Source organism: Cricetulus griseus, chromosome 2, assembly GCF_003668045.3.
Source record: "Cricetulus griseus strain 17A/GY chromosome 2, alternate assembly CriGri-PICRH-1.0, whole genome shotgun sequence".
In the NCBI taxonomy this organism is placed as follows: domain Eukaryota; kingdom Metazoa; phylum Chordata; class Mammalia; order Rodentia; family Cricetidae; genus Cricetulus; species Cricetulus griseus.
In genome coordinates, this window is record NC_048595.1 from 294317757 (window position 1) to 294342435 (window position 24679).

At 46.5% G+C, this 24679-nt stretch overlaps 1 protein-coding gene across 1 annotated transcript; it reads right to left on the reverse strand.

Moving 5' to 3' along the window:
• Positions 1 to 16741: 16741 nt before the first annotated feature.
• Dll1 (delta like canonical Notch ligand 1) lies at positions 16742 to 24077 on the reverse strand. Its single transcript, XM_035438772.1, has 11 exons — positions 24024 to 24077; positions 23503 to 23796; positions 22833 to 22893; positions 22378 to 22635; positions 20513 to 20573; positions 19825 to 19955; positions 19532 to 19701; positions 19204 to 19420; positions 17316 to 18114; positions 17084 to 17201; positions 16742 to 16861 (listed from the first exon to the last, which is right to left on the reverse strand). The coding sequence occupies exons 1-11, from the start codon at positions 24075 to 24077 to the stop codon at positions 16742 to 16744; spliced, it is 2283 nt and encodes a 760-aa protein (XP_035294663.1).
• Positions 24078 to 24679: the final 602 nt, after the last annotated feature.

Below are 24679 nucleotides of genomic sequence, written 5' to 3' on the forward strand. Positions count from 1 at the left end.
TCCATGGCGTAGTACATACACACACCTATCCCCATTGGAGGGAGGGTCTGTACACAAGAGCCTGCCACTCTAAGCTGTCTTTCCTAGACTGAAGGTGCTTCTCCTGACCATATTAGAGTCTTTTGCCATGGCCAAGGGAACAAGGAACACTCTACCAAAGTAAGATGTAGGAGGATCTCTCCAGACCCCAAAATCCAGGATGCAGTGAGGCCAAGACATTTGATGGGATGCATACAAGTTCAGTTCCCCACATAAGTGATGTCTATCCAAGTTCCCTCTGGCCTGTATTGTGGGTGTTTGTCCTCTGAACATGGGACCATTCATAAGCAGATGGTGCGAGCACACAAATGGATGATGTATGTTCACAAAGGCAGGCATGAAGGAAGTCCCACAGGCCATCATCCTCAGCAAAGGCCTCCACAAAGGGCCAGCCCAGTCTGGAAACAATGAAACTTCTCCTGCTGGTCCATGCCATTAGCATTTGGGGGGAAACTAGAAAACAAAGACTGAACAATTTCAGAGAAAATATTCAATGTTCATTTAACTGACAGTGTTTAAAAATACTCTAGAATATAGGAGATGAGGAGAAGCAGGGAGTAGCAGGCCGAGAGACAGATGCAGGCAAGGAGCTATAACCCCTAGGTCCCTTTCCTGCACCCTTAGAAAAGTAGAAGGAAGTCAGGATACAGCAGGCTACTCACCATCTAACCTGCACTGACCTCCACCCACTCGTTATGGCTGTGATTTGGGCCATAGTTGCTTGAGACAGGCATTAACTTTCCTTTGTTGCTTTTCAAAGAGGTCAAAGATTGGAGGACTAAGATGAAGAGGCCAGAGCCTCAATGTGGCTTCTTAGAAAACAGCCCTCCTACCAGGAGAAACACTTCTGAAAAAAAAAAGTCAAAGCCAACCAGATGTCACTGGTTTTGTTTTGTTTTGTTTTTTCATGTGTCCCCTCAACAGCTGGCAAGAATATCAGTTTAAATTATTCACTATGAGCATGCACTTTCTATTTGTCTCCAGATAAAGGGATTTAAACATTGTTTGTCAGTTATGGGTGGAGAAAGCTATGGAATGGACTTTTCTAACCAGACGGTACATGATTGGTTCTCCATTGCCCTGCACCATTTCCAGCTGTGGCTGCAGCTCTTATGATTCAAAGACAATTCCCTGGGCTAAGCAGGCTCAGCAAACCAGGCCACCTGTCCACACAACTGCATCTGCTGATGGAACACCAATCTACTAGATGTCAAGAGTTCTCCATGGCTTTTGCAGTGCCTGCCACACTTGACATCTGATCTAGAATGTTCTTTCACAGCCACTCATACAGACTTTCCTGGAGGGCTTGGTTGGTTTCAGCATTAGTCAGCCCCTGTCTATCTCAGGAATATTGCTACACTTCATTCACTTCCCTAGCTACTTCAACAGAGAGGTCTCAGAAGTCACCCCTGAGGAAAAGCCTGGGACAGAGGAGCTTTTGGAGACCTTGTTTGATGATGGTGATGATGCATTTGGAGAAGATAAGATGAGGCCTCTCAAACTTCAGTCCACTCTGTCCTCACTGAATGACTCTCTGATGGCGGATGTCCCTCTGTATATATTTCTCTTATTGGTTGATGAATAAATGCTCATTGGCCAGTAGCCAGGCAGGAAGTATAGACGGAGCTACCAGACTAGGAGAATTCTGGGGGAAGAGGAGGCAGAGAAGTAGTGGCTTTTCCTTTTTTATTATTATTTTTATAAACTGTTTTGAAACTCCAACTACAACTCTCACTGAAAGAAGGATCATTGCTGTAGTTACAAGGTGAGATCGGGGGCAACTAGACTGGACCCTAAATACAGACTGAGGTATTTAGGGCAGAAGAAAGACAGAGACCGGATACGTCTACACACTGGAGGAAACCAAAGACTTTAGTATCTGCAGAGGCACAAGGAGGCCAGGAACAGACTCTCACGGGAAGCCCACCCAACCTTCCAAATCTCAGACATCTGTTCTCTTCCACTGTGAAAGAGTGAGAGTGAGTGCTAAAGACCCAATTAGCAGTATTAGTTATACTGATTGTAGGAAAACCCAAAGAGAGACAGGATGGTACTAAAGTGAAGCATTCAGGGTAAAGAAATTATTAAGTCATCCAAACAGCCTGGCTTCCCCCAATCTGCTAAGGAAAAGGGCCCCTAGAATAACTGATGCCATAAGGGAACTGAGGATTCCACCACAGAAGACCAAATTTATGGAGACGAGGGCCCCCAGTCATATCTTCAGCACCACAAGGAGGAAGTCCTACCCCAGAAGAACTTCCAAAGACCTGGTATCTAAGTCACTGCTCTATTGCTGTAAAGGGACACCATTACCAAGGTGACTCAATATGAAAGAAAACATTTAATTGGGGGCTGGCTTATGGTTTCAGGGGTTTATCACCATGATGGGGAGCATAGCAACATGCAGGCAGATGCTGGAGCAGCAGCTAAAAACTACATCCTAATCTGTAGGCAGGAGAGACAGAGACTGGGCTTGGCATGGGCTTTTGACACCTCAAAGATCACCCCTTGTAACACACTTTCCCCAAACAAAGCCTCACCTACTATTCTTTTAATCATTTCAAATAGTACCACTCCCTAAGCATTCTTATTCACACCACCCCACCTGGGCTCTAAGAAGTTAACTCTGGCACTGACCTAGAGGGGAGATGGGATAGAAAAGTCAGCTTGATGTGCTATGCCTTCCAGAGTAGCTTTGGAGGTGGTTGCTTAGATTTAACTAGGTAGTTTCCCATTTTACTTTGGGATTATAACAGCAAACAAAGTAGTAGACCAGACCCCTATTCTCCCCAGCCAGAAACAAGGAGATGCTGCCTAAAGCTGAGTAGTTGATTTGTTATGGGCTCCTGGTATATCTTGTAGCAGGCCCATGGTAGGGCCAAGCTCTGAGCCCCAGCTGGGTAGTGAGGGGTAGAATGGCTTGTGTAATGTGCCTTCAGGCATCAGGCTCAGCAGGGCCTGGGTTCTTGAAGGCAACATCCTTTGTCAATTCCAAAAATACCTGAGGAACTATTTATTCTCAAGGTCCTGCACTAACTCCCTCCCAAGAGTTGAGCATGGCATCAGAGCGAGGCCGTTTCCTCACAGTTCCCCAGCCTTTTGCTGCAGCAGCAAGTGGGGGAATCTGTATCATCAAAATGGAGACACAGTGCCATTAAATGAAAATCAAGAGTAGAAATTGTTGATTTGCCTGGAGAGTCCAAGTGCTGTGAGGCCAGGTTCCAGCTTGCAGGCATGGGGCCTCATTTTATCTCCCATGTACAGTAGACACATTGCACGTCTGTCCCATGGGCCATAAATGTTCTGCCGTGAGCAAGCACAGGCCCAGTGCCAGGTAACTCAATAAATATTTGTGGAGTAAGTGAGCAAATGCAATTACAGCCTGGGATATTCCGTGTGTCCTGGCTTGCTCACAGGACAACCAACAGTGCTAGAAGTGCCCAGTGACAGCCATAGAAGGTGTCTACCAGACACCAGACCAGCTCTAGCTTGGTTGTTCCCCTCCTCTCCTCTTGTGCCCTTGAGACATTTGTACAATTTACATTCTCTCTGAGATCCTGTAGTGGCCTGGTCTTGCAATGAAGCCAACAATTCATCTCAGAAAGACAGCAGTGAAGAACCAAATGCTGTTTCAAAGCAACTGCAAGAGGTTAGTAATTGAGGTTTTTCCTCTGACCTGTCTGTGGCTTCCTGGTGCCCTACCTCCTGACTCAGCTCAGGAATACCAAAGCTGCTTCGATAGGAAAAGACAGGAAATAGCCCTGAACATTCCATACCAAAGCGGTTCTGAAAGCTCTTGGTTTCCCCACACAAAATGTATTTGAAAGAAGAGCCACTGATCGTCAGCAGCTGCTCCTGGCACCTGTTATTTATCCCCCATTGAAGTTCTAATGTCATTTTGGAAAGAACTGTGCATTTTTTCCTGGAGAAGTACTCTGGGCTCTGGACACTCAGAGCATCTCACTGGTGGGCAAGAAAAAGGGGCTGGGACAAGGGTCAACAGCAAAATCAGTGCCTGCTGACATCAACCCTAACCTTCCTTATAGCCTCCCTCCCCTTTTTGTGCCCATTTTGCAAGGGCACAGGTGTCCTAGGGAAGGAACAGGGGAGGCTAAACTGGTCTCCACTGTCATGAGTGTCTGGAGGACCAGAAGCCTCCAAGGCATAAGAAATAAAACTCCAATATCTTAGCAGCCTGCACAAGATGCTGAGCACAGAACCTGCCCTGCAAACTGCCGTCTGCCCACCTACAATCCCTCACAAGGAGCTTCCCTGTGTGTTACTTCCCTGGGTGCCATACAGCGTATCACAGCAATGACTTTAGTAGCACAAGTTATCACTAGAGTCCCAAGGTCAGGAGTTGAACTGAGGATTTGCTGGACTAAAGTCCAGGAGTCCTTAGAGATCTTTTCTCTAAAGACTTCAGAGGGAACCTATCCCTGCTGTCTCAGCTCCTAAGAACCACCCCAGTGGTTCATGGCTTCTCTGCAACTTCAGAACACTTGCTTTCATCCTTCTGCCACTCTGAGTCACTGCCTCCTTCCCGGACTCTAACCCTCAAGCCTACATCTTCTCCTAAGGGCTCTTATGACTATATCAAGGCTCCAGTACTTAATGGAAATCTCTGATGCGATCACATCTGTAGGGCTAGAGAGATGGATCCATGGTTAAGAGCACTTGTTGTTCTTGCAGAGAACCTGGGCTCAGTTTCCAGCCCCCACATGGTAGACCACAGTCATCCAGATTATCAACTAAGGGGCTTCTGAGGGTGGCAGGCACAGTATGCACATGATGAACTTATATACATGCCTGTAAAACACTGATACAGAGAATTTTTTTAAAAAGTTACATCTGCAACAAGCCACTGCCATATGAGGTACCAGGATTAGGACAATGGCATCTTAGGGGACTATTGTTCTGTCTACAGTATTGATCCCCTAAGGGCTTAATGACCAGTTCTTGCCATCCCATGTCACAGACCTCTCCACTCAATCTTTGACTTGGCTTGCAATCTTTGTTCATCATTTGTTTGTTTGTTTGTTTAAGACAGGGTTTCTCTGTATAGTCATGGCTAGCTCAAACTCATAGAGATCTTCTTATCTGGGTCACTCAAGTACTGGTATTAAAGGCATGAGCCTTCAACACCTATTCTTGGGTTGTAATTCTTTAGAACTCTATAGATTGGATGTTAGCCAGGGATGGGGAAGGAAGTTCCTTTTATCTTTCCCCTCCACTACTCAGCAAATATTGATGAATATCTACCACACAAAACACTATTCTGGAGACATAAAAAGATGTGAGATCTCAGGGGAAATCCAAGTCACATTTGGGGCAGCTATCATTGAATAGAGTGTAGCCACAAAGAACAGAATCTTATGGGCATAGCCTGACTTTCCTGTCATAGACCAAGGAGTCACCACAGAAGGTCCTGTAGGTCCTACCTAGAAGGTCCTGTCTTCTAGAGAAAAAAAAAAACATAGACCATGTTACCATAAATGACCTCATGTGCTAATTTAGGATTTTTTACTTCCTCAGTATGCAAGAAGAAGAAAGTGTAAATGTACAATGATGCTAGAGATTTGTTTCCTATAATAGTCAACAATGAGACTTCCTAAGGGGGAAAATATAGCTGGTTGGCACTGTGGAAAGAGGAGACAATTTCAGGCCCCAAATGAGTCACCACAAGTAAGAACTGTCTACATCACTGGGAATCCCAATGATCTGGGCAGTGTGGCTCATGGGTTGCTTCATGTTTGCTAGTTATTTAACCTACGGTGAGTGGCTGAGTATCTTCGCACCTTGACTTGGGGGTATATAAAATGTGAAAGGGAAGCAGGCAGGTACCATGGCTTGGATCTGGTTTGAATATTCACAATGCTTTCCTGAGTTAGTCCACACTGTGAGGAGTAGGACAGTAGGCACTTGATCTGATTGTGATGGTCAGGTAGTGCATGCTGGGGTGGTCAGAAGAATAAGACCCTAAGGGTAGATAGAGCCCTGTGATTGAATCCTTTGGGATGTGGAGAGAGAGAGAGAGAGAGAGAGAGAGAGAGAGAGAGAGAGAGAGAGAGAGAGACTACTGACACACAATAGAAAGAGAGAGAGGCTACAGACACACAACAGTCCTATTCTTCTATACCTCAGAATCTAGAATCTATTAGCAGGAGGCCCCTGGCTCCTCATCACAGTGTGGGCAGAGCAGGCTGTGCTAGAGGCCCCTCACAGGCAAAATCATCTAACAAGACTGATGTCACTTTGACGGCCTCAAAGCTGGTTTCTCAAATGATGCCCAGAAGGATCTAATGAGGGACCCCCAGAGGCACATTCCATCACCGGCTGCCAGTGATGACCAGCTGGACAATATTTAGGTAGTTGTCTACCTAAATAATGTGATGCCAGAAAATGATTTGTAATTAAAAGTCTGTTTGACCCATGTAACCCAGGCATTTGAAAGATTCTAATTTCAGATTTTTTTCAAGTTGAGTGGATAATTGACTAAACTCTCTCTCATTTGGCATAAGAATGGGTGTTAAGATGTGTTTAGTGACCAGGAGTGGTCAAGTTCTGGCTCAGGCTCTGGAAATAACCTGGGAGGACATAGTTCTGATGAGAGGTGGATAGTGGCACAGAAGTATCCAAGCACATGCAGGTCTTGTGTTTTCCATTCTCACACTTCCAAGTCTCCAGATCCAAGCCCCTAGATGCCCAATCCCCTCCCCTCCCTAGGTATCAGCCAGAAGTGATGATTTAATCTGGCAAACAAATCGTGGGTGGGGGAGGAGATAGCAGCTGCCCTTGATTTTTCCTGAAGCCACTGGAGAGCCAATCCTTGCTGTTCTAGGCCTGTCCTTCGAACTTCCTAGAAGAACTGACATGTGAACAAGTGGCTAGGACCTTCAACAGGGGAGCAGCACCCTCAAAGAAACAGAGTGGTATATTAGGGAGCTAGTCAAAGCCTCCACAATACAGTGTTAGACAGAGTGGGCAGAGAAGCCAGATCCTATCTTCTCGTGTGAGTGGGGAATGAGGTTAGGATCCCAACCATCTGCTCTATCCATGACAATTCTATGGAAATGCTACCTGATGTATTAAAACCAGTTCCTACAAATGCTGAGGTATAATCCAGATACATGAGAGAAAATTCCACATCATAACATTTTTATCTGGTTATAGATGTCAGACCTGCAGTCCTGAGGGCAAGGACTATCCAGAGGTCTCAAGAGCACTCTCTAGGCATAATGGTTGTGTTTTGTCTACATCACAGATTGAGTCTCACAGTGTATGTTCTCTTTTGTGCACATAACGAATGTGCATTTGACTATATGTAAATCATAGAAGCATGCCAGGCAGTGGTGGCACATGCCTTTAGTCCCAGCACTCAGGAGGCAGATGCAGGTAGATCTCTGTGAGTTCTAGGCCAGCCTGGTCTACAGAGTGAGTTTCAAGACAACCAGGGCTGTTACACAAAGAAACCCTGTCTTGAAAAAGCAAAAAATAAAAATCATAGAAGCACATCTCAGCTCACTGTATAATAGATACACAGTATGTAAGCCATTGATGATAAACACATCATCACACATAAAGAACTGACATATACCTCACTGTATGCAAATTATTGACACACATCTATCCTACCATGTGTAAGTCATAGATACTCACTATATATTTAATAGGTACATGCTCATTTCACTGTGTTAAAAATCATAAGCATACATCTCTATGTGTATGTAAATTATTGACCGTTTGTACATCTGTGTAAATCAATAATATATATGCATATCGCTGTTTGTGAATCCTGCCTAAAATAATGCTAGTTTTTTTTTTTTTTTTTAAGGCTAGCCAAGTGCCTATAATCTCAGCAGTTGGGAAGCTGGGGCATGACAACCGGTGTGAACTCAAGGTCAGCCTGGGCTACCTAGTAAAAGCCTTTCTCAAAAAAAATGAATAAATAAATAAGAGCAGGAAGAAGAAGATAAGACAAGACTGCACCAACAAAATAAATAATAAATCCCAAAGCACATGGAAGAATTTTCTAAATATTTGGTAATTTCAAGCAAAGTATGCAATGGTCTCTAGAGAAATGTCCATCAGCCAGCCTTCCAGAAGACGATGCCCACATCGGTCTATGTTCCACGGAATTAAAAGAACTTTGTTACTTTTCATTTCTCACATTGACAAATGAACTTCTAAAAATCATAGTATCTCTTTGGTGAAAGAAGAGCTGGTAACATTATGAATTTGTATAAGTTTTCTGCTGGGAGTTCAGAAATATATGACAGCACTCTTTAGAACGTTTATTCCTCTTGAGAAAACTATTTCACTGCTAAAAATTCATAGTAATTAAAAATGGGACAATCGGTGTGTTAAGTGTGTGATTATTCAGTAAAATGTTATTAAACTGACAATATTTTTAATCAATCTAAATAGAGGAAAGGTAAAAAAAATGTATTAGCACACAGGACAATCGGTGTGTTAAGTGTGTGATTACTCAGTAAAATGTTATTAAACTGACAATATTTTGAATCAATCTAAATAGAGGAAATGGTTTAAAATTATGCTAGCACACATAATAGCTACAGTAACTTTTCTACTTGAGATTTTTGCCAGTTACAATTTAAATGTTGGGAAGGTCTGTTTATTGGTTTGTTAGCTGGTTGGCTTGAATGACAAGCTCTAGAGTCAGATTATTTTTGTAGGACTGCGTGTAGTGCCCAACAAAAGAGGTCAGGGTTTTAGGGATGGGTTAGTAGAACCCAGAGCAGGATCTCAGCATGAACTGCTGTAGCTACATCATCAGGTGCCTGCATCTCTTCACTGTGGATCATTGGCCAGGATGATCACATGTCACATACAATCCCAAATTCGAGGGAAGCATAACATCTATGCTCCCAAGAAGACCCACCCTGAGTCATCAGTCCTGTGTCATCAGTACAGAGAAATCTGCACCTTCAAAGCAAATGTGGGATTCATTTGTGGTTACCTGTTGTGGAGACTAGCATGGACACTGGATTTAGTAAATACAGGAATCCATAAACTGCTTTAAGGAAGTGAACTTGCTCCAAAGCATGAACAAATAGTCGAAGCAAAAGCATATGGGCTTTTATATGGTAAGTACTTTTCACTTCCAAGGTCAAATCATCCCAGTCATCTCAAATTTGTGGCCTCTTTTTCTTTAATTTTTATTATTACATACATTTGTAAGCATGTCAATAAATAAATACAACCTGCTCTGTCTGGTTTTTTTGTTGTTGTTGTTGTGGTGGTGGTGGTTGTTTTAACCTTTCACTTATTAGTTCATTTGGTGTGGTTGTATAGCCTCAGGATGAACCCAGGGCCTAATGAGTCTATTAAGTGTTGTCTATATGTGACTTCTGGGTTGATCAGTTGGTATTAGATAACCAACCAAAGGGCTCATCTCTGGGGAAGACTAGTTCTGCCTATCTCAACATTCCTTACTTGTCCATAGTTTTTTGTCTAGGGGTGAAGCCCCCTGAGACCTTCCCCTTTTGAGTTAGCCTGTCTATTAGTGCTGTCCTTGTTCAGGTCTTGTTTAGGCAGCCAAATTATTGAGGTCTCATTAGTATAGATTCCCTGTCATCTCTGGGAGACCCAATCTTGTATTGGCATTTTGTTCAGCCAGTAGACTTGAGGTAATGGCCACACTTTAGGGTGTAGCATCAGTGTGCAGATGTGACCCCTTATAAGGAAGAGGAGGGGTTCACTCGATCTCTCTCTTGGGTTGTGGTTGGAGCATCCTGCAGGGCAGACACTACACCTTCAGAAGTAGAAGACCATGGAAGTTATTTATCTTCATTGTGTGAGTGTTCCCCAAATAAATAACTGTTATTCTTATATTTGGCCGTTTGTGGACTTCCTTTACCACGCCTTCACAATCTCACAGCAGAATTCCTGATCTGGCTCTTAAAATCTTTCCACTCTGTTTCCTGTGGTATTCCTTGAGCCTTAGGTTCGAGAGCTGTGCTGTAGAGGTACCCACTGGGGCTGGGTAATCCATGATCAGTTGTTCTCCACATTTTGACTAGTTGTGGTTTTCTGTAATGGTCTCCATCTTTAGCAAAAAGAGACTGTTCTTATGGAGGATGAGAGCTACAATTCAGCTAGAAATTATGCTGGTTTAGTACTATTGATTTTTTTTCCTTTTGAGACATGGTCTCTACATGTCTGTCCTGGAACTTGCTAGACCAGGCTGGCCTCTAACTCACAGAGATCTGCCTGCTTCTTCCTCTCAAGTGCTTAGACTAAATCTAGTGTCACCATATCCAGAACCATTCTAATTCACAAAGGGATGATGCTCATTATTCTGCAAATGAGAAACTATCTGGGAGCCCGCCCAGAAATCCACCTAATTTTCCTCCCTCCATCCCTTCCTTTTTCTCTCCCTCTCTCCCTCCCTATTTCCTCCCACCCCTCCATCCCTCCCCCTTTTCATCTATCCCCTTCCTATCAAAGATACATCTCAGGTTACTTTTTTAAAGCACAATGACCCTGAACATGTAGACCAAAGCAGAACCCCACAGTTTGGACCACCATGGATATCTGCAATAAATGGGGGCCTAGCTGTGGGTAGAATGTAATGGCTTCTGACTCTGTCTGTGAAAAGAGATTTTACCCAATCAAATGTCTCCATCCAACTGTGAAGTAAAACTCATTGAACTGTCAAAGTCATGTGCTACAGCTAGGACCTCAAAGCAGATACATCTGTCCTTTTTCTTCGATAACCTTGAAGCTCAAGTTAACATAGAAAATTACCATGCTTTTCCTCAAAGGTGTTTTCTTCTGCGACAAAGTTATAGAAGCTTCAGAACCTAGTAGGGGCTGTGGCTGTATGAACATTAGCTCAGCTTGAATGTTATGCTGAAAAGTCACTCACCCCCTGGCCAGTCACAGACATTGTTTCATCTTCCTCCTTTGCAGCAGGAGGCCCAACCTGAAATCCCAAGCAGTTCCCTTTCCTCGAAGCTTCAGTTTGCCTGTTAAGACTTCAATGAGTGGCCCTAGTCTTGTTATTTTCCCAATCTGTGCAAGATACAATACATCCTACAACGTGGTTTCATTCCGGTTGCCTCCAGAGCTCAATATTTTTCTATTAAAGTTGAAATAGTAAGAATGAGTATGAGCTGTGCATTGGTGGCTCATGCCTTTAATCCCAGCACTCTGGGGGCAGAGGCAGGTGGATCTCTGTGAGTTCGAGGGCAGCCTGGTCTACAGAGCGAGTTCCACGACAGCCTCCAAAGCTACACAAAGAAACCCTGTCTGGGAAAAAAAAAAAAAAGAATGAGTATGTAGTGGCATCTTGCCTTGACAGTGAACTTGTAGTAGTGGCTACACCCTTTGGGTGTGGTTTCAGGTGTAGATGTGACCCCTTAAGGGAGAGGAGGAGGGGGCAGGTGCTCTCTTGCTTGGGTTTGGGAGAGCATCGGGAGAGCAGAGACTGCATCTTCTGGAGCAGGAAGACCCCAGCAGCTCTTTACTCTTACCTGTGCAAGTCCTTCCAATAAACACCTATTTATCATTTATATTGGGTCTGGTGAACTCATTTAACCCCCAGCCTTCAGAGACTTGAATATTTCCTAAGAAGCAAGAAAATTGAAAAGTGTATTGCTCTTCCTCAGCTGGAAGACCTAATGATGGCACCTGCTTCCCCATCAGCAGTGGTATAAGATGGAAACATTTGTTTGTTTGTGCAAATGAACATAAATGCGAGCTGTTGTTTTTAGAAATATGCTAACGTTCTGCAGGGACAGACATACTCTTTTTCATTCTTTCTTTGTGTGTGTGTGTGTGTGTGTGTGTGTGTGTGTGTGTGTGTGTGTGTGTGTGTGTGTGTGTTTGAGGCAAGATTTCTCTGTGGCTTTGGAGGCTGTCCTTGAACTAGCTCTTGTAGCCCAGGCTAGTCTCCAACTCACAGAGATCAGCCTGCCTCTGCCTCCCAAGTGCTGGGATTAAAGGCATGTGCCATCACTGCCCAGCCAGACATATTCTTAAAAGGTCTTCTCTGACTTGTTTCAAATAACAAATGCCAGAGAGTCTTTAAGTATCTTGCACTTGAAGTAGAAGCACTACTATCAATACTATCTCACAGCCCTCCTCCTGTGTGTGAGCCATGTTAGTCAAAACAGCACCACCCTCTATGTGCAGGCTTCTAGGCCTTCAGGTGCTATTTATTAAAGCTATCTTCCCTGATGTTTTTCATAAAGTTCATAGACTAAGAAATAGCTAACTTGGCTCACCCGTTACCAGGTAAACATGTACTCACTGTGTACTGGGACTGTATCTCTACAACCAGCTCTCAGAATAAACACAAAGTAGTACAGTCACACACTCAGGTAATTTCTGTATTTGGATTCATATTCTGGTTACAGATTCTTGGGACACTGATCATGATCAAATGTCCAGGCAAGGCTTCTTGATTGCAGAGCATTTTTAGGGAGTTGATCAGAATGACAGCAGAACACAGCATACAAACAGCTGGAGAATTATTTGCAAAGTTCTAGGTTTAGGGAGCTTCCCACAGCCTATTTGGCTAGAGCCAAGGGCTAAAGGGTCAAAGGGAGAAGAGCATGAACTGAAATGCCAGGGACAGTCAGGAGCCAGATTATACCAAGGCCCAAGAGGCCAAGTTAAGAATTTGGAACCCTATGCTGAAAGCAGTCAGAAACTATTATTCATCTGAGACAAGATTAGTGATTTGAACAACACAGTGGGTAGCAATAGGAGTAGGACCTACAGCCTCACTTCTGCATCACCACCTAGTCATACGCTCAGTGGAGCAGACTGATCATGTGTAGCACCCACATGGAGCAGACTTTAGACCCAATATTCTAGAACCAAAATCCTTGAATAAACTGCTCTTTCCATCCAACATAGATTGCTTACCTTGAGTTTTGTGAGATTTCCCACCTGACAGATGCATACGCCAGGATGAAAAACCTCGGTTAAGCCCGAGGTTAGAACTTGTTAGAACATACAGCCCATGGAAAGATCACTGAACACATGTTCATTGAAAAGTTCATCTTAAAGCCTGCTTATTATGGGAAGTTTCAAGCATGCAAGAAAGAAACTAAGCTGATCCTACCTACCTTTTACCCAGCTTCAACCACTTGGCGTAGCCCCTGTTTTGTCCATCTCCCACTTGCCAGCACATCCCATATGAGGGATTGAAATAAATTTCCTAACTCTTACTATTTCATTCATAAATGCTTTAGAGTTTTTCTCTAAGCGAAAAGGACTCTTCTATTCGTTGAATTCAAAATAAGAATATATCACACCTAAATACTAAGCAAGTACACTTTTTTCAACCATTGAGGTAGCAGAGCAACATTTAACTTTCTCTAGTTTGTTCATAAATTTTTAAACTGTCTGAATCAGGAACCAGATCTAGACATTGCAGTCAGCTGATGCATATCATCCCCTTTTAATTTGTCAATTCTCTATCAACTTCTTTGCTGTCCCAGCAGCTTCTCTGACCTACATAGTTCCCAGGATGCTGGATATAGACCCTGTTGTCTTGGAGGATGTTTAGTCACCTGTGATCCTCTGCTTGATCATGAGATTAGGACTGTTTCAAACACAAGCTGAATTTGGAAGAAAAATACTTTGCCACTGGCATCGTTGACCAGCATTGAATTTACATTCATCAGTTCACAGCAGGAAGTACACCTGTGGAGTTCTGCCCGTCAGATGAGTAAGTTCAGGCACTGAGCCCTTGAAGAAGCATTGGCAAAGTCGGCACATTTATATTTCGGTGGTTGCCATTACTTTGAATTTCATAAACACACAAAATTAACAGAGTAACTGCTGCTTTTCCTCCACCAAAAGGAACCCAGGGAGGATGGAGAAAGACAAATTATAGGATGCAGACAATGACACTGGAAGGAAGAATGTACTCTGAACCCAAGATCTTGTCAAACAGCCCTGCTAAGAGGCCAGCCACACTCAGCATCATTCCCTCCTCTACGATATCAAGATAGAAGGCCACAACTGTCTTCCGTGGGTGACAACCACCCAAGAGTCCATGAAAGCTGTGAATGAGTGAAGATGCAAGCACACACCTTCACTGTAAAGCAGCTGATCCACGTGGAGAAGGACAAAATGGGAAGTCCTCATAGACCATGATTTTAGTAGTAAGATTCTCCCCAATATTCACACATTTCTGGAAGCACAAAGTTAAGTCCAAACAAAAAAAGAAAGTAAGAAAAACCTATAAATAAGATGTAGTGGTTTGAAAGAAAATGGCCTCCAAAGGGAGTGGTACTATTAGGAAGTCTGGCTTGTCGGAGTAGACGTGGTCTTGTTGAAGTAAGTGTGTCACTGTGGGAGTGGGCTTTGAGGTCTCCTATGCTCAAGCTACTCCCAGTGAGATAGACCATTTCCTGTTGCCTTCGAGTCAACATGTAGCAGCTCCCTCTCCAGCACCATGCCTGCCTGCATGTCATCATGTCCCACCATAGTGATAATGGACTGAACCTCTGACCTGTGAGCGACCCCCAATTTAATGTTTTCCTTTATAAGAGTTGGTGTAGTAATGATGTCTCTTCACAGCAATAGAAACCCTAAAACACAAGAATGTATCTCTCCCCTCCCTCCCTTCCTTTCCAACCTGTGGTCCTACTGAAATCCAGAGATACTGGCTATGAGATTTGACAGGAGGAAGTGGGGGGAGGAAGTTGGAGTCTCCTGTTCCGACCACTAGATCTGTGTTGGCACAGGTCTTTCCTACTATGTTGGCAGCCAGCCATACTCCAATACTCCTCAGAACTTGAAAAATACTGACATCCAGCTCAAGTATTATTCCCATTAGAAAGGATCTTCTATTTTTACACGATCATTTTAAGAGGATTCATTGTTCCTTCCTTCCTCGTTCCTTATGGCATACTTGGAGCGAAACACTGTGCAGGCCTTGGCAGGCATGGCCAGAGGCTAAACATGGCTGGGCACTGTTTGGTGTGGTGAGTCACCACTGGCCCACTCATGTCTATGCTTTTATATGGCTGTTTTTAACTGATGTACTTGAATTTCCCACTGCAAGTGGCATCAACTCAGACTCCAAAAAACCACCTGCATGCAGACATTTTAGCTTCTACTAGGATGTTGGATTCACAGCCAGGAGTTTTAGGCCACCTACTTTCTTCTTAAGCAGGTCACTTGGTTTACCCCAGATGAAAGATGGTTTATCCTTTGGTTTTTACAAGGCTGGGAAGATGAAAGTGGTGTTATGTTTAAACACTTTTGTAGACTGGACTTCACACGAATCCTAGCATGTTACGTACCCCTGAAACTGGTGTGATGAACATACCAGTCACCGCTCACCCCTGACCACTTATAGAAGGAAAAGTAGAGCTTCCATGGTTCAAATTACCCCACCTCCAGTTCCCCAGATGCAAAGAGCCCCTGAGTAAGCAAGAGAGAGTTTGAGGAAGCGGTAGGGTGGGAAACCAGGCCCTGCTACTACTTCACTAGAGACTTTCCCCATTAGACATTATTCTAAATTAACAGCCAAGGGGCTCCTCGGTGAGAACTGTGCCTGGTGATGCTCAACAGAAGAACTGTGCATGGCACCTTCTTAGCAGTGTTCAGTCCCTCAGCATCAACCCCACTGCGCCTTGATACAAAGACTTGTTATGTAGGCAGCTCTATCTGATTTTTTCAGATAGACATACCAGGAGGGCGTTCTCCCACTACCTGGCCTCTTTATACACAAGAATGAGGCTCCCTCCTCCACAGTGTGGACTTAACATCGGAGAACTGAGTCTATACTGACTGGTTCCTTGGAAGGAATACCAACAGGTCTTAAATTCCCAGATCATGTTGGCCTGGATCTTAATGTTGATACAGCTACTTGGGATTCCAGAGCCAGTAACTTCACCTACACCTCCATTCTCCACTCCTGTAAGGTAGGAATGATAATACCAGCCTCACAGGTGGAACATATGAGGGCCTGGCATGCAATAAAGAACATGGCCAATAAAGAACACGTTCACTGATGTTTTCTTTCCCACCATGACTGCTTGCATCAGCTAGCAACTCGCTTTTTGAACGAAGTAGAAATAAACTCAGTAAGAAGTGAGTAAGTACTGTTCTAAGACACAAAACACTGTTGCCCTGTTGACACCAAGGTGACTGACTGACACTTGACCCTAGCGAAGCTTTGTTCCAAGTCTTGAAAAGTCTAAAGTTCGGAGGAAGTCACCAGCTCTCCAAAATATCTCAGTGTGAGGAAGGCAAGGACTAGAAACTACACCTGAGGTTGTAGTTCATTATATTTATTTTGGAAAAATATTTTTAAGATGAATTTCTTCATTAACAAAACAGTAAAAAAAAACTCAAATAACATTTGCACAATATTCCATAAATACATTTATATACAAAAAATATAGTCACATAGACCCGAAGTGCCTTTGTACATATTTACCAAAATTTTAAATTATAAAAAAATGAACATCACAAAATACTCAAGCTTTACAGATATCATGAAAAATATTTTTACAAATCCAAAAAAATAACACACGTTTTTTTCCCCATCTAGGAAAAAAAAACACATTTCAGTATCAAAAAAGGACAATGAAGGCAGTTGTGTTTCTAGCTCAAGGAAAGACTGGCTCATAGTAATCCAAGATAGACATGTCGGCAGTGCGTGCTTCCTATTTGTATCAAGTCACTCGTCCACTTAAATATATAATCTTCAAAGCAACTGTCCATAGTGCAATGGGAGCATCCAGCAGGCAGCACAGTGGCAGCCGAAGCCTGGGTTGGCAGTGTCCGGCACCTCTGCTAACTCCAAGAGAACCAGCTCCGCCTGAACCTGTTTCTCAGCAGCAGTCCCTGGGGTCTCCCTTCCCCTTTCAGCAGCATTCGTTGGGGCTATATCCTTGGAATTTTTATTTAAGAGAAATGGGAATTTTGCCACATCGCTTCCATCTTACACCTAAAAAGGCCCAGGAGACAGGACAGGAAGTTAAGGTCAGATAGTAATGGCCCTTCTCCATATTACCCATGGTCTGTGACAAGAATGTAGCACACTGACCTCAGTTGCTATGACACACTCATCCCTCTCTGCAGAGAGAACATATACCGACTGGTACTTGGTGTCCTTTGAAGTAGAGTAGACAGACTCGGGCCTCTTTCTGTCAGGGACCTCTCCGCTGAAAGGGAACGCAGAAAGAGCCACAATAAGCACACAGGAATGTGGTTGAACAAGGACATATCAGAACATGAAATGACCTTCCTGCCCTCCTTGCCCAGCTCACAGCACACACCCCCTTAGTGTTGAGGTCCCCTTCTCTTCTCCTGCAGAGCCCTGTGACTGGCACTTGGTGTCACGTTTGCTGTGTGCATCCCTGATGGTGGCTTCATCTCCCTTGAGGTCTCGAACGAGGTTATAGTCCACAGCAGGGTATCGGGCCTTAAAGCGGCTCTCATCAGCACCATGGTCCCCGTGAAAATCTGCCTTCTTGTTGGTGTTCTTGATCTGTGTAGCCCCAATGATGCTGACAGAAACATCCTTCTCACGCTGGCAATTGGCCAGGTTGTTCATGGTTTCTGTCTCTCCCCCACAAGGATCGGGAGGGGGCTGGTGCTTCTGTAGCTTCAGCCGGACACAGACCACCACAGCAGCACAGCCCAGCAGTAGCATGAGGACGAGCACCACCCCAGCACACACGGCCACCCAGGGGAAAGGCCCGCCCTGGCTCTCCATATGCCTCTCACTAAGGTCCACCACCATGGGACCCTGTGGTGGCTCAGGGAGCAGGAACTGGCAGTTGGGGCCACCATAGCCCTGGGCACACTCACACATGTAGCGTTGGCCCCTCTGGTGGCAGGTGGCCCCATTGTGGCAGGGTGCATGCTCACACCTGTTGACAGGGGCACTGCAGTTCTTGCCTGTGTAACCAGGTGGGCAGGTACAGGAGAAGTCATTCACACTATCCCGGCAGGTGCCCCCATTTGCACATGGGGAGGAGGCACAGTCATCCACATTGTCCTCACAGTATCTCCCAGAGAAGCCAGCCTGGCATCGGCACAGGTAGGTGTTGCCGAGGTCCACACACTTGGCACCTAGAATACAGAGCAGGCAGTCACATATGGGCACCCAGATGCTTGTTCACCCATCAGCCATGTTGATGCAGCACGTGTAAGCCCATAGTTAACACACACCACAGATACAATGACAGTTTAGCTTTGTACTGCATAGCCTAGCATCTCAAATACAAGGCTGTGGGGGAATGCCACCTCAAGACCTACACATTAGAAATAATAAGAGCCTTTTTATGCCTTTATTAGACAAACTCTCTACATCACCAGTACCTCTTGATCCCCACATTTCTGTCTCAAACAAGGTTTTGCTAGATTTGCCAGGATGACCTTGAACTTGATCATCTTGTCCCAGCCATTGGAGTAACTAGGACTACAGATCTTTGCCACCACATTCAGGCTCTAGATTAGTGTAAAGTATCTTGCCTGATCACTGCATTTCTCTCACAACCACCAGACAAGGGATAATACACTACAAGATCCAGATTACAGGTGGAGAAATTAAAGATTAAAGGGAATGTCACATTTGCTGACAACATACTGTTAGTGGGGAAAGAGGACTGAAACAGAAAGGAAGGAAGGAAGGAAGGAAGGAAGGAAGGAAGGAAGGAAGGAAGGAAGGAAGGCAAGAATGAAGAAAGTGAGAAAGGGAGGAAGAAGGGAAGGAAAGAAAGAGAAGGTGGAAGGGAAGGAGAGAAGGAAAGGCAACTATTGGGCCAGCTTCCCTCCTAAGTCTTATTCTCTCCCACTAGCAAGAGGTTCATGGTGCAAAAAGCATGCCTCCTCATACTTGGTACCCAAACTGCTATTTGGAGCGAGACTCCCTTCCAGTGACACCACAGCTATGCTTCCTCTACCTGAGCAGAGCCTGCAGAGCCATGAATGGTGACAAGCACCTAAACATCGACCCTGAACAGGTTGTGGCCAGCTAACCAGGGCATTCCTTGCATTGGGAATGAACGACTAACACTCTCCAATTGTCTTCTTTCCTCCTGAATCCAAGGGAATTGATTCAGGGATCCACAAACCCAAGATTCACAAAGCGATGTGTTTCTCTAACAAGAATGCACAGGCTTTTGGAGCCAGTACCCACACATCTCTATTGACCCTCACCATTAGAACAGGGAGAAGAGCTGCAGAGATCCATCTTCTTCTCACAGTTGAAGCCAGAGAAGCCTGATGGGCAATGGCAGGTGTAGCCTCCGTCAGGGTTATCTGAACATCGTCCCCCATTGAAGCAGGGACCGTCTGCACAAGTCATGGCACTCAGCTCACAGACCTTGCCATAGAAGCCAGGAGGGCAGGTGCAAGAGTAGCTGTCCTCAAGGTCCTGTACAAGGAGGCCACAAGAGGCTTTCTTAAGCTGTTCCAAGAACCTGTACACTTTATTAAAACCAAGGATCCCATCTTCAGGTAGCGCAGCACAGTGCACCTGACTCACCGTGCAGCTCCCTCCATTCCTGCACGGGCTTGGCGCACACTCATCTACTTCCAGCTCACAGTTGGCACCTGTATACCCAGGTCGACAGGAGCATGTGTAGCTCCCTTGACCTGTGTTGGTGCAAGTGGCTCCATTCCTGCATGGCTTATGGTGAGTACAGTAGTTCAGGTCTGCCAGGGTGGAGACAGGAAAGGGGGCAGGAAGCCCAAGATCAAATACAGGAAGAATCTACTTTTCCAATGAGCATCGGGATGCTTTGAGAGAATCAGGCAATCATAGAAGGAGGGGCTTACCCTGGTTGCAGAAAAGGCCCCCCCAGCCTTCCTGGCAGTTACACTGCCAGGGCTGCTGGCAGGTACCATGGAGACAGCCTGGGTATCGGATGCACTCATCGCAATAGCGGCCCTGCCAGCCAACTCTGCACCTTGGAAAAAGCAAAACACAATCATATTGCCTTCTAGATTCATAATGGCATTCTCACACACCAAAAAAGCATATCCAGAAGCAGCAATAAGCTGCCAGTCCTCAAACACAGGCAGGACTAGGACTAGCTTAAAACCCCTGACCTGTGCCCTCTGAGAGTCTTTGATGAAGGGCACAGGGGCTACCCTAGTTGTCTTTAACGTGCACAAAAACCTTGGAAGTGCGATCTCATGTTCCATGCAAACCTTTTAACTGAGGTCTGTATAGTCAAGTATGAGTTTAAGTTAATAGCAGCTTATACATTTTTTCAGACCTTTATTAGAGTAACATCTCCCAATCAACTGACTCCCAGGGGTGTTTTACATACTATATGGGGGGGGGTAGAGGGGAGCAAGAAGAAAAGATGAACCAGACATGATGGCATGGGGAGCCTTCAGCAAAGGATTATGAGTTCAAGACCAGCCTAGGCTACATAGGAAGACCTCTGGGCTACATAGAAAGCCTCATAGAAAAGAGAAGAAGAAAACAACAAAGACAAAAACAACTTTGCAAACTTACTTGCATTCCCCTGGCTTGTCACAAAATCCATGTTGGTCATCACACCCTGGCAGACAGATTGCTGCAAGCAAATAAAAACATACGTTGGAGCCCCATCCCAGGGATTCCCCAGTATCACCAGGTAGGATTGGGGCAAAATTAGTAGTACCCACTCTGTAGGTCCAGGCTGAGTGGATCCCAGGCTGCAAAGCCTAGCCCACCCTCGCTGGTGGCTTTGGACTTCATTCAAGCCTGGGATGAGCATTCTTCTTAACATAGTGTTTCCAGGACAAAAGGGCTCTCAGAAGCCCCCACTCCTACCCCTGTCCCTTTTTCTTCTAAAAGAGGGTCAGAAGTCTTCTCCCTCCTCCTCCCCCACTTCCCAATTCTATGCACAAAGCTCCACCTCTTAATATCCCAGAAAGTGTGTGTGCAGATAAGAGTGGACAGCTGGTGTGCAGCGTGCAGGGCAGGACAGCTGCTCCATTGTCTCTTCCTTCCCGCAGCTGCCCCAGCACAACAATGCTGCCCCCACCCAACCCCCAGCCTGAGCATGTGTGTATGCACTCACATAAGCGCGTGTGTGCACATACCCTTCTACCAATGGGAACAGACAGTGTCCCTACCGCCTATCCTCAGAGAGATCTAATCTATGGCACGTGTAAGCAAGGGCGGGGAGAAACCCCAGCGTTTGAATAAGAAGAAAAGTTTATATTTCTGGCTACCCCAGAACCATTGGCCCCTAGAGAGGAAAGTTACAGTGGGAGGCCAGAGAGCCTGAAGATGGGGGGGTGGGGGGCATAGGCTGGAGCTTTGAGCTGGCTCACTTCCCTGGTTATGAAACTCATTAATGATCAGCAACTCCAGCTCTTAAGAAAACATACAGCTCTGGCCAAGGCGGGCCATCAAAGGAGCTCCAAAGCCCTCAAGGATATGGGAAACTAAGCAACAATGACATTCAGGTTCTCACTGGAGTGAGGACCCCTTCATCCTCAAGCAAAAACTAAATCTAGAAAGCTGCTCCATATCCTCCTCTAGGCACTGACAGAGAGGTTCTGGGCCTCACAGAGTCCAATGTTCAACTGCTCCAGGGCAGGAGAACAAAAGTTCACCAAGCCCTGACTGGAAGGAAATGCCATTCCTACAGGTTGAACAGCTGAGGCCTCAGAGAGCTGGAGGGTGGCCCACTGAGGTCCTTGAAAACCAGAAGTAGAGCCGGAGTCCTCCCTATGGCCCTGATCCCCTGGTTTGCAAGAGCATTACAGGACATCAGTTACTGCATTTCTTTACAGACTGTGCTATGAGCATTTAGACCACATGCCAGGTGCCTTTCACCCCGTGGCCCTGCTCTGTGCCTCACTCAGCCCACCTGCCAGCTTCCTGCCACCCAAAGGACTGAAGACTTCCCTACAGGACACTCAGGGTTCAACACAGGGGATCTTTGGAAATGGGTTACTCTGTGGGCAGGTCAGGCACCCTAACTCTGAGGAGGAAAGGGAGGGTTTCCCAAAGAGACATTGTCACAGCAAGGAGAACTGTTGGAAAATGAGCCCTCCACATCCCCTCTCTGTCCCTCCCTTCCTTCCTCCCTTCCCTTTCTAATACAAAGGCCCTAGGGAGAGCACAGCCTTACTTCCTGACCCCTGGCCTTGTCTCTGAACTCCTCCCTGTGAAGAAAAGCAGCTTCCTACAGTGGATACAAGGTCTCCCTTGTTAAAATGCCTGAGTTGAGCCTAACTCTGCCACTGCCCACAAGACCTTAGCAAGACACTTCTGCTCTTTAGGCCTCAGTTTCCCCACTGAGCCATCTGTGCCATCCCCTGTTGCTAAGTCCTGTGTCTTTCCCCATACATGGACCCTTAGGAGTCATCCTCCTGAGGACTCACGTTGAGTGCAGTACTGGCCTTTCCAGCCAGGGTCGCACACCTTCTCCCCTCTCTCCCCGCAGGTGAAGTGGCCAAAGGCATCGTCTCGAGGTCGGCAGAACACAGAGCAACCTTCTCCGTAGTAGTGTTCATCACACACAAAACGGTAAGAGTACCGGAGGTCTGTGCGACCGCTACTGTGAAGGTCCTGAGACCACTCCTCTCCCACAGTCAGGTGCCTCTGCGTGGTCAGGCGGCTGATGAGCCTTTCTGGATTTTCTGAGAGAGAAGATGCTCAGGTTGGTTCTGATAACACTCAGAGCCCGGGAACAGAGGGAGTGGTGGGGATGCTGTCAACATGGATTGGACTCTGAACTCCAGGTGCAGAATGAAGGCATCAGAGGACTTGGGTGAGTGGGCAAAATAGAATGTGTATCAACAAGGAGTTTGCACGGTTTTCAGGTTTGGAGACTTACCTGTTGCGAGGTCATCCGGAGAATCTGTGTGCAGGGCTTCAATGATCAGAGAGAAGGTACCCTGGGAAAAGGGGGAGACGGTGCATGATAAACCACAAGTGTGGAGGAGGAAGGGGAGGTGCCAGAGAGGGTCAATTCCTAACACTTTCCTTAAGAAAACAGAATAATTTTAGAGTTTTTCCCGTGTGTGCTTTCTCTTTAATATGTTAATACATAATATTGTGTTTGTTTTAAAGGGGTGAGAGTACTGAGCCAACAAGGTAGGGGTGGTGGAAGAGGAGAGGATGGTCTGTGTCTGTCATTAGTTTTCTGGGGCTGGAACCTCGAGGGTGGAGAGCACTGCTCTAGTAGTGACACAATCAGGCCTGGGAGCTATGGAACAAGAACTCTCCCAATCTTGAGGGGAAGGGAGAAGCTTTAGACCCTCCAGATAAGAACAGAGATGTGTGAGAAAATGCCTTGGGCTTGCCAAGGCTTCTGGTGCTCCATATTCCCTCCTCAACCTCCAGAGACTGCAGGTCAATTCCGGGGAAGAAGTCAAGACCACAGGCGTGTGTTTGTGGGATTCTCCAACCCTTATCAGTGGCCACTGCCTTCCTCCCGCTGCCAGCCACCCGCCCGCCACCCTACCCCTCCAGGCACAGCCGGGTGCGCGCAGGTGCCCACTCACTGGCCAGGTGAAGCCGAAGGGGAAACGGATGGGGTTGCTGAAGGCAGGGTCGATGCCTGCGCCGTCAGGCAGACTGAAGGAGTCGACACCCAGCACTGGCGTGACCGCGCTGCCGTAGGTGCAGGGTGGCTCCGGGGACACGCTGGCCTGATAATGCTTGAGGCATACACGGAAGAAGGTCCTGCAGGCGCACGGCGGGCCTGAGCCCCCGCGGCAGCAGTTGCGGTTCCCCAGCAGCCCCTTCTTGTTGACGAACTCCTGCAGCTTCAGCTCAAATACGCCAGAGCTCCAGACCTGCGCAGGGAAGGGGCGTGAGGACGCACTGGCGGCGGAGGGGCCCGGGGCGCGCGGGCCCTTGCTAGGACGCAGAGGCCGAGCGCACCGCAGCGCCCGTCCGGAGCCGCCCGCTGCCGGGCAGCTCTCGGGGGTCGTAGCTGCCGGAGTCAGTTGGGGATGGACAGCTGATCAGCTCGTCCGGCTCCCCTCCCTCCACCGCGCAGCAGCCCCGCCCGGCCCCCTACCTGGCACAGCAGGGCCGAGACCACAGCAAGGGCTAGCGCGCTCCGACGGCCCATGGTACCGCTGGACGCCCTTGCTCTCCTAGAGTATCCTCTTTTCTCTCTTCTTCAAAGACCCAGGAATGCCAGGAAAGTCTATGTGAGCCGAGGAGCTCCGGGGAAAAGGCGTCTCTCGACTCCAGGTGTGGTAACCAGAGCCAGTTGCTTAAAGAGGGTGCGGTGCTTCAGATACGTCCCTGACAGAGCTCTGCGAGGCACTGAGAAAGGGCAACTTTCGGTTTCCTCTTCTGGCTTTCAGTCCACGAGTAGGTGAGGGTCGCCGGCTTTCTGGTTTTGTCTTAAGCTTCTTCGCGGAGGGAAAGGAGGAGAAAGGAGAGAAGACACAGAGGAAAGAGAGTCCAGATGTTCAGCTTAATTCCCAAGAGAGCTTGCAGTGGCTTCCTTCAGAGGCCTATTAGAGAGCGGCGGTCTGGAAATCCCACCGGTGAGGCGATAATCCGGGGCCCCGAGGGGCGCGGTGGGATCGGACGGCGGTGGTGGCAAGAACTGCGGCGCGCGCCCTGCTTTCCCTCCCGGCCGGGCGTCACTCGGCGGCCGCTGCCGCTCCCAGAGTGTTCTGGACCGGTATCTCTTGCGCCACCGCAAAGCCTCGCGTCTTC